Source organism: Chanodichthys erythropterus, chromosome 17, assembly GCF_024489055.1.
Source record: "Chanodichthys erythropterus isolate Z2021 chromosome 17, ASM2448905v1, whole genome shotgun sequence".
Lineage (NCBI taxonomy): Eukaryota > Metazoa > Chordata > Actinopteri > Cypriniformes > Xenocyprididae > Chanodichthys > Chanodichthys erythropterus.
In genome coordinates, this window is record NC_090237.1 from 22,167,702 (window position 1) to 22,177,422 (window position 9,721).

Consider the following 9,721-nt stretch of genomic DNA (forward strand, 5'->3'; position numbering starts at 1 on the left):
ATCTGTCTGTCTGTTTATCTATCTATCTATATATCTATCTATCTATCTATCTATCTATCTATCTAACTATCTATCTATCTATCTATCTATCTATCTATCTATCTATCTATCTATCTATCTATCTATCTATCTATCTGTCTGTCTGTCTGTCTGTTTATCTATTTGTCTGTCTGTCTGTCTGTCTATCAACTGATAGAGTTTGGTGTTTGTGGTAAATTATTAAGACTACTTTCAGATGCACATAGGCCTACATCGGACATGCAAATACAAATAGTTTTTATTTTTTATTTTTTTTATTCTTGAAATGTGATACTCTGTAAAACAAAATAGGCCTACTGTTGTGGTTTGTCCATTATTCAAACATAACACAGAGGCTATTCTGGTTAAATCTACAAATTGTGTTTTCCTTGACATAATAAACCAAAGCTTCTATATATTCAGTATTAAGAATTACAATGAGCAATCGTCTTGGAGAAGTTTTGACATTTCAAAACATTTAAACGTGGTTTCATACAAGCAAATACAGTGTAAATTAATTTTCAAGAATCAGATTACTTTTCTCTTTAGGTTATAAAAAGAGACAGACCATTAAATTATTGCATTAAATAAAGAAAAGATTCTATTTTACTATTCCTTCGTCTCACTATTCATTAATCCCTCACTGTTCTAGTTTTAATTTATCTAAACGATGGCTGAAACTTTTTGATGCTATAGCACTTTTCATGTTTATTGCCTTTTTAAGACGAATCTCTTGTTGTATTCCTCATATACAAGTCGCTTTGGATAAAAGCATGCTAAATGAATAATAAAAAGTGTAATTGTGTAAATGAAAGCCAGAAATAACTGTCTTAGCCGGAAACTATTGTGTTTTAAGATGAAAGATCGCAGAAGGCATTAATGAGAAAGTTAAGCAGACCTCTACTGCCACCGTGAGATGAATCTAACAGAGAGCAGTGTTAATGGAGCTATACTTCTAATCACCAGAGGGCGTATGCGTTATAAAGACTGGTTGAAATGTGTTTTGAACAATATAGGCCTATTTATTTTTTAAGACTCATGCAAATTACTTGATCATGAGTTCATTTAAAGGAATAACATGATTTTAATACAATTTTCTGCATTTCTCTTTTTAATTCTATTTGTTAAATGTCCTTTACACCCCACAGACTTTTTACTGGCTGAAAAGAACTTTTAATTGCAACTCTTTTCAGTTTCTGATTAGAAATCACTTATTACATGAAAGGAATTATCAAACTGTTCACTTGCTCTTAAAAAAAAAATCACACCATGAACTTTTTGTGTTTATTTTAATTAATTTTTATTTGCATAGACGTGAATATAATCATTATACAAAATGATAGCCAAGCAACTTTTTTTTTTCTTTTAACCCACCAACATTATAGGAACGATATTAAAGGTGCTGTAAGCAATTTCAGCCATTCTGATAACTTCAACAATGCTAAATGTATCTAAATTCAGGTTGATTGGGACACTTTTTGCCAGTAGGTCTATCTGCATACATGCAGAAAATGTGTATACAGTATACCTGTAAAGTAGTGAAGTATGTACAAATAGGGCCCAATGTTAATATAAAGGAATTTTCCATGTTGATTTTTCAGAGGTGTTTTACCTGTATTTTGAATTATGCATTGTTGTGTTTGGTTAAAGGAAATGTCTGTAAACTTAAAGGATAATGTCCTGGCAGAAGATTACCAGTACCTTTTCTATTTATTTACAGAATTTTTTTTATTTATTTTTTTTTTTTTACACTTTATACTCATATACTTCAGTAATAATATGAGTAGTAGCATGTTATTCCAAACATATTTTATAGGACATCTATTTCAGTGAAATCTGTTCAGACATGTGTCTGTAAAAATCACTTACTGCACCTTTAAATTTTACAATAATTAAAAGGTCACATTGATCCTCTGATATGAATGCTGCTGAGACTTAAGTAGATCTCTACTTTCATTTAATGTAATTATATTTAAATGTAAATATAAATATATATTCAGCAGAGTATTGTATTAGATTTGTATCATGTATATGCAGTGCTGGGTAACTGATTACATGTAATCTGGATTATGCAATCAGATCCCAAAAGTTAAGTACTTAGATTATATTACATTTTAAAATACTTGTAATCACATTTTTTTTTTTTTTTTTTTTTTTTTTTATTGATTACATGATGTTATTCTCACAATGGCAGTAAATTATTTATAATGTATTTGATTGTCCCTACTACTCTTTTTTTATTTTTTAAATGTTCCTTTCTAAAAAAAAAAAAAAAAAAGAAAAAGAAAAGAAAAAGAAAAAAAAGAGAAAAAAAAGCATATTTCCAGGTTTGTGGAACTGCACACACATATCAGCCACTACTGAAAACTGAAACCCACAGAATTTGATCAGAAATCAGGATTTACAGAAATCATTTCACTTTTAACATTGCAACATTGCATATCAGCTTCTGACAAACACATTAATTATTATTATAATTCTTTGGAATGCTTTTGTTTTTCAAACACATTAAAATGTACAAATTCACATAATTTTATATTTACATGCAATGCAGGGATTCCCCAACTTTTTTATCAGCAGAATCTCTTTGACCTAATATAATTACTTGAATTTGGCTACCACCTGACATTTTAAGTTAATAAGTTTGGTCAATAAAAAAATCAAGTCAATAATAATGATAATAATAAAATTAAGTTAATGGCTCTATGATGTCGGTTAATCATTACATGACATGCAGCAAAACAAAATATTTCATCTTTTTAGAAAGTGTTTTATTTTGATTGTTATGATTTTGTTTGATTAATTTTAAAATGATTTATTTTAATTTTTTAAAAATATATATATTTAATTAATACATTTCCATTAAACTCACAAACAAAAAAGTAGTAATTACATTGCTAACTTTTTTGTCAGGTATTGTGGAATAAATAACTGACTACAATTTCTAAATAATCTAGCACTTTGTTATATTTTTAAGCATATGATAATTCATTAGGGGAAGTTATAAATATCCACTTCCTATAAACCTGGATCCTTATAAGGGTTTCACAAAAATCAGTTGTAAGTCTCCATAAATTTCAAAGACGTCAATGTCCTCCAGTTTAGCAAAGCGATGCTTGTAAGTATGTGCTTGCTGGTCATTCACAAACACAGTGAACTTCTCTTTATCACAGGAGATGGTGACCTGTAACACACATACAAAACTGACAGTGAGATGTTGTGTTTGTACTCATGTCACAAACTTCTACTCTTAAATCTTAAAGGGATAGTTCATACAAAAATGAAAATTCTGTCATATTTTGCTCACCCTAATGCTGTCCCAAACCTATAAGCCTTTTGTTTATCTTTGGAACATAACTTAATATTTTTTATATATTATCTTATCATTTTTGTTCTATACAACAGCGCAGGCCCCTTTTATATTCTGAAGATAGCAGATGTCTTAAAGATTTGGAGTGACATGAGGGTAAATTAATTTTCTTTAGGGGGTGATTTCGGACACAAAACTAAATCCATAGCTAATGATTCCATGATGGGAACCCCTAAAAGGTTATATATATATATATATATATATATATATATATATATATATATATATATATATATATATATATATATATATATATATATATATAATATAAATAAAGCGCCTGACAGAACCCCTTAATGTTCTATAGAACTTTTTCTATATAGAAAGTGAGAGACACTTCAGATCAAGAGTCAGTGCAAAAATCTCTTGCTGTCATACACTGTACATTTGAATAGAAAAACTGGGTAGGCTATTATAAGAATGTATTGCATACCTTAAAGAGTTCATCTTTTTTAAACGGCACACCTCCACTCCTTTCTTCTTTTCCCCATGCCCCATTCTCAAAGGTGTTGCGGACAACCTCATTCTCATTAAAGTAGGATAGATAGTGAAATGCAATCCCATATCTGTGACGGAAATTCATCTCAATCCTAATGAAGAATGGAACAGAAGAGTAACATAAACTGCATGATTATAAAAACTGCTTATAAATGAGTTTGTGTGTTTATGTTTATGTTATGTAACCTTTTACAGTCAGGGTTAGGAAGACCATAAATGACAATGTCTTTGCCATGCTGTAGTCTATTTTTGATCAGGGTTTTGTTTGGGACCACCTGATGGCACAAAATAATCATAAAAGGGTAAAAGGATTTTTTTAATAAATTTGTGTAATATTGAAAAATAAAGGGGTCAATGATAACAATAACAGGCCAGTAGTGTTATATGCTTAATAGTGGTATTATATTTTTGTCCTCACCTCAGGCTTCTGGTAGGCAATGAAATCCAGATCCACCATTTCATTCACTGAGATAGTGTTCACCCCAGTGATAGGAATACGGTGTCTGTAGTCCATGAAGTGTTTCCCATCGACAAGTACCTGGGGAATCATTACATAATAAGCAAAATGGTAGAAAGGTGATGGACTTGATAAGGATTCTCTTGCCATTTATGGTTATTAAGTTAACTTTTTTGTTAGTAAAAAAGACTTATTTATTTGCAGCTTTTTTTAATCACTTTGAATGAGATTTTTTTTTTCTCAAAACAATAATTTCCATACGGTTCTCTAAACAATTAGTTTCTTGTTCACACCAGATTTGAAATTCTTATTCATTTAATCAAAACGCACACATTCTAGAACGTGTGGAAAAAATAAGTACAATTTCTAGTAACTAAATGCACTTGGCTTGCTGATCAAAACTGATGTGTGATTCTCAGTGAAACTGTCATACTCTTCCCAACTTCTAAACATTAGTTCATTATTGAGATTGATTGATTGTCAAAATGTGTCTGAAATACACATTTAATCCATAAATATCTATAACATTGAATGTTTATGGTGTCTACTAAATTGTCAAATGAGCTGAAATAGGAATTACAATCTTACCTGTCAACAAATCAAGTTTCTATATACATGGAGCTTGCCTGACTGTCATTTTATGTCAGTTTTCTCTTGCAAATGGACATATTGACATGCAAAAGAGTTTTCTGTTTACATGTAACACATTGCTAAGAAAAACAAATGTACTACATACATAAAAATGCATAACTGCATATTATTTTCCTGTGTACTACAGTATTGACTTTTCCCAGTCAACTTTTCAACAACAACAAACATTAATTTGTTTATAATGCCATGCCATGATGAAAAACACCTCAATATTTTGACTGGTATGGCAGATGATGAAAAAAACTGGCTAGCATGATCATGTGGTGAATACAAGATGTACAGTATACCTTGTATGTCTGGTTGGTCACAAGTATCTGCAGGATGAATGGTTTGCCTTGAAGAATGGGAGATTCATGCTTGCGTTCCTCTATGCCCCAGTTACCCTTTTGAAAAGTGTTTAACACCACATATGCAGGACCATCATCATAGCGTGGGTTAAAGTGCAGAGCAATGTCATCACCACACAGAAGGTTCACATGAAATCTGCACAACACAGAATGAAAACTGTATACAAAACTAGTGATGCCAAAATAATATTCCTGTAAATATGATAAAACATTAAGATGAATTTGTTCTTTAAGATTAACATAAAATGTTACTCACCTTTTAACCTCTGGCAAAATCTTTCCAATCACGATAATGCTCTTGCCTTTCTGCAAGCCCCCCTGGAGTGAATCCGTGAATGGGATTTTCTGTGTTGGAGATGTGCATACAGTAAGAATATTTATGCAGTTTTGTTTTACAGATTTATGATGATAATTATACATATTTGGCAGATTATTAAAAGTGATTGAGTTTACAATATGACCCTAAACATTATTGTAATTTCAATTTCAATTTCTAATAGCAATTTCTGAGTGAAAAGTGTTTCAAAGTAATCCCTATATCTTTTTTTTTATGTGTACACATATGAATAATTTTATATTAAAAATGTCACTTACTGGTTTGCTAAATAGCAGTTTCTGAGAATCTTCCATTCTGCCAATTCTTACTTTTCTTCCGTCTCAAAGCGAATCTTCAGCTGTGTATTTAAGACCAAGGCTGAAGCACCAAGGATGATAAAGCATGTTGAGTAGCCTAAATATACCTGTGATATTAAGCCTGCCCATAAATTATACATACATTCCTGGATAGATAGACTTACCTCGAAAATTGTCTGCCAGAAAGCTGAAATGCAAACCAGGATAAGGGCCGATAACACTAGAACAGAGACGATCAAGTAGGCTAAATAAATTTGAGTGGTGTTGGATTAACAGTGATAATGAAGAACATGACTGAACATGACCAGAGCATGACAGCCCCAAACAGGACATTGGTGGATATCTAAAGGATACATTGGAATATTTCTGTTTTTGGATAGATAAATAGATAGACCTACTTAGAAATTACATGAAAACATTTTCTGCCAAACAGTTAAAATGCAAACCAGAGGAGATAACATTTAGTCCAAAGATAAATTATGGAACCTTAAATATAACAATAGACCCAAGAGCCATGAAAAAAAAGACTGAGTCTATATAAAAACTCTTAAAAGAGCCGTCTCGAATGGTTTGAAAAGGACTACAAATTGTCATCTCAGTAAACAATATTTTGTTTATTGGATTTCTGGAATCTTCTTAGCTTTGGTCCGCAGAGCATTTGCAAAATAAAGCCTTTAAGAGTTTGCGCATGACAAGTATAAGAATGTTTCCCTAATGTTCTCTTAACATCTAAATCCCAGGAACATGTAACCAATAAGCTGCAATATTACATCAATAATCTCTTTAAATCAGTAAGATTTTCATTCATTAACATGTTAGATTATCTGGATCATTCATATATCTCACAAACTGAAAATTGTCCAGATCTTATGTTATACCTCTGAAAAGAGGGAGATGAACAAACATAAATCTCGTGGTTGTTTCCCCACTGTGAACTTTATGTAGAATCTGTTCATGACAAGTGACAATAAACTTTGCAAAACAGCATCAATGATCTTCTCTTTTCATTTCACAGATTTTTACAATGAGTACCATAAGCTATTCATTATACAATTTTTAGTTACTTATAAGATCTTCAGTTATTTATAAATAATACATTAATTAATACATATTATATAGCTGTTTATGAGAATATCTGATACAATTCAAAATAACATGTTAATACTCTTTAAACAATTATCTCGTCTGAAAATACATCAATATCTTGGATTCTCTGTAATTCACTTTTCACATTTCTCAATATATTCATGTTTTTAAAGCAATTCAACCAATTGGCACTAAACCAACAACATTAAACATTAAATACAAAATACGCAAATATTAAACACTCTACATGTGATCTCGCACCATTATGTAGGCCTTGCGCCATCTCATGGCTGAGCTCGTACATCTCTAAACCAATAATTAACTTTTAAAACATCTTTAACAAAATGCAATCGGTATCATTATAACATCTGCACACTCTTAAACATTATATCATTAACACCTTATAACAGTTTATCATTAGAATACCTGAAAAGAGGGAGATGAACAAACATAAATCTCGTGGTTGTTTCCCCACTGTGAACTTTATGTAGGATGAAGAAACCCGCGAGATCTCCCCCTAGTGTTCCAGCAGGCCAGAGCAATCGATCACACACCTTAAATGTGCCCAACTAATAGATCACAGATGAACTCAAAATGATAAACAAATTACATATGTACATTCTATAAAGTTTTAAACATTCACAAGATCATATGTAAAATATTTTTACTGTTTTTGAATTTATGAATTTAATTGCATATTATGAATTTAAATGCATATTTCAATCTATCACACACTCCCCTCCAAAATTAAATGTCGTCTCGACATTACCATTCTCTTTTAACACAAGAGTCTTTCAGTCCTTTTGGTGTTTTTTTTTTTTTTCTCGTGCTACAGTTCTTTTAACGGTTCAACATTTAAATAGTCCACAGATTGTCCCAAACTCACTCGTTCACTTCCTGGAGCAAATCAACAGTTTATCAGAAAGAACCGTCCATGTATCAAAGTGCAACACTTCAAAGTGATAAGAAACAACAGTCCATATTTTCTTTGAATTTCAAGAGTCCAACAGCCTCTCACGACTACAGTCCATAAGGCAAACAGTCCATTGTTTTCTCAAAATTTCAAACTTCCAAGACTGTTCAAGGCAATATTCCTCAGACAAAACAGTCCATAAATTTCAAACTTTAAAAGTTCAAAGAATGTTCAAGGCAATATTCCTAAAACAGAACAGTCCATAAGTTCAAGGGGCCAGACTGTAACAGTCTATAATGGCAATTGCAAATTTAACAGTTCGTGGTCCCTCCTTAGTGGACTCCATACACAACAGGCAACTGGTAACAACATTGCTGAACAGGTGGCAACCATGTTGACAGTCCATGAGCAGACACATACGGTAAGTTCTGTTGTGGTGTCTGCAAGATCCCATTTAGTTGCCTGACATAAGTCGGTGTACCAAGTTCGTCATAGGTAAGTACTCTTGGTGGGTATCTTTGCCTTCTAGGTGGCTGGTAGGTTTCCTCTCTTTGACCCTCTTGGTCACTTTCAGGGGATGACATGGGAGCCGGAACCTGTTCATCAGCAGGTAAGTTCAACTCTTGTTCTGCACTGTCGGTCTCCACAGGTGGCTCCTGATCCTCTTGGTCACTCTCCACAGATGACATTGAAGCAGGAACTTGTTCCATGACCCCATTTGGCTGCTCATCAGACTCTGTGGTAGGTAGTGGTTTGAGACTTTCAGGTTCAACAACATTGTTTGGTTGAGGTACTTGTGGTGGTATATAATGAAAATTTAATTCATCTTCACTCTCTTCCTCAGATTCAACATGGCTGACTTGAGGCTTTTCCAATGTCTGTTTTGGTCTGATCTTTTGAGGCAGAGCAGTTTCAAGAGGTAGGTGGTCACAAGGCATTAATAAGTTGCGATGGAGGACTCTGGATCGTCCCTTTCCCTTTTCTGGCTTTACTTCATAAATTGGAAGCTCACCACCCATCTGCCGAACGACTACATGGATACTGTCTTCCCAGAAATTACCAGGGCCCCCTCGGGGTGTTAAGTTCTTTACAAGAACACGATCACCTGGCTGCAGTGTGGTACTCCTTACCTTCCTGTCAAAGCTCTTTTTGCTCCTGTCAGCAGATTTTTGAGCACACTCTTTGGCGATTTTATATGCCTCTTCCATTCCGTGTTTCCATTTCTCCACATATTCTTTCTGATTACAGGTAGGCATTTCTGAATTCAAGCCAAACAACATGTCGACCGGCAGTCTTGGAGACCTTCCATATAAAAGGTAGAAAGGAGAAAACCCTGTGACTTCTGAGCGGGTACAATTATAAGCATACAGTAGCTTATTCAAGGAGTCTTTCCAGTTAGATTTTTGACTTTCTGTGAGCGTTCGTAGCATTTGTAACAATGTCCTGTTAAAACGCTCGGCTTGGCCATTGCCTTGCGGATGATATGGGGTCGTTCTGGAGCCCGTGATGCCACAGTATTTTTTGGAGCTGTTCAAACAATTGATTCTCAAACTCTCCACCTTGATCATGATGGATGCGAGACGGGAAGCCAAATTTTAAGGCAAAATCATTAAAGATACGATCTGCAGCCGTTTTACCCGATTTGGAACTAGTGGCGTATGCTTGGGCGAATCGGGTGAAATGATCTACTACCACAAGTATATACTCATAACCTCCTTTGCAGCGGTCTAAGTGGAGAAAGTCAATTG

At 33.3% G+C, this 9,721-nt stretch overlaps 1 protein-coding gene across 2 annotated transcripts; it reads right to left on the reverse strand.

Annotated features, from left to right (window-relative positions):
- Window positions 1-2,573: 2,573 nt before the first annotated feature.
- Window positions 2,574-9,470, reverse strand: LOC137005386 (galectin-9-like). 2 transcript variants are annotated; one of them, XM_067366246.1, is made up of 9 exons: window positions 6,879-9,470; window positions 6,139-6,194; window positions 5,936-6,035; window positions 5,598-5,686; window positions 5,282-5,477; window positions 4,305-4,424; window positions 4,073-4,161; window positions 3,822-3,978; window positions 2,574-3,202 (listed from the first exon to the last, which is right to left on the reverse strand). In XM_067366246.1, exons 3-9 carry the CDS (start codon window positions 5,969-5,971, stop codon window positions 3,053-3,055), a joined length of 837 nt encoding a protein of 278 aa, XP_067222347.1. In that variant the 5' UTR covers window positions 5,972-6,035; window positions 6,139-6,194; window positions 6,879-9,470; the 3' UTR covers window positions 2,574-3,052. The 2 variants fall into 2 exon arrangements, 1 of the variants encoding a protein (XP_067222347.1); XR_010892240.1 differs by lacking the exons at window positions 2,574-3,202; window positions 3,822-3,978; window positions 4,073-4,161; ... (1 more) ...; window positions 5,282-5,477; window positions 5,598-5,686 and having other exon boundaries at window positions 5,979-6,035.
- Window positions 9,471-9,721: the final 251 nt, after the last annotated feature.

Bases quoted from the DNA above. Each gene is read 5' to 3' on its own strand.
- LOC137005386 (XM_067366246.1), bottom strand. From the start codon at position 5,971: ATGGAAGATTCTCAGAAACTGCTATTTAGCAAACCA. The intron at 5,478-5,597 runs GTGAGTAACATT...TGTGTTGTGCAG, and splicing joins ATTTTGCCAGAGGTTAAAAG to ATTTCATGTGAACCTTCTGT. The intron at 3,979-4,072 runs GTTACATAACAT...ATTCTTCATTAG, and splicing joins CCTAACCCTGACTGTAAAAG to GATTGAGATGAATTTCCGTC.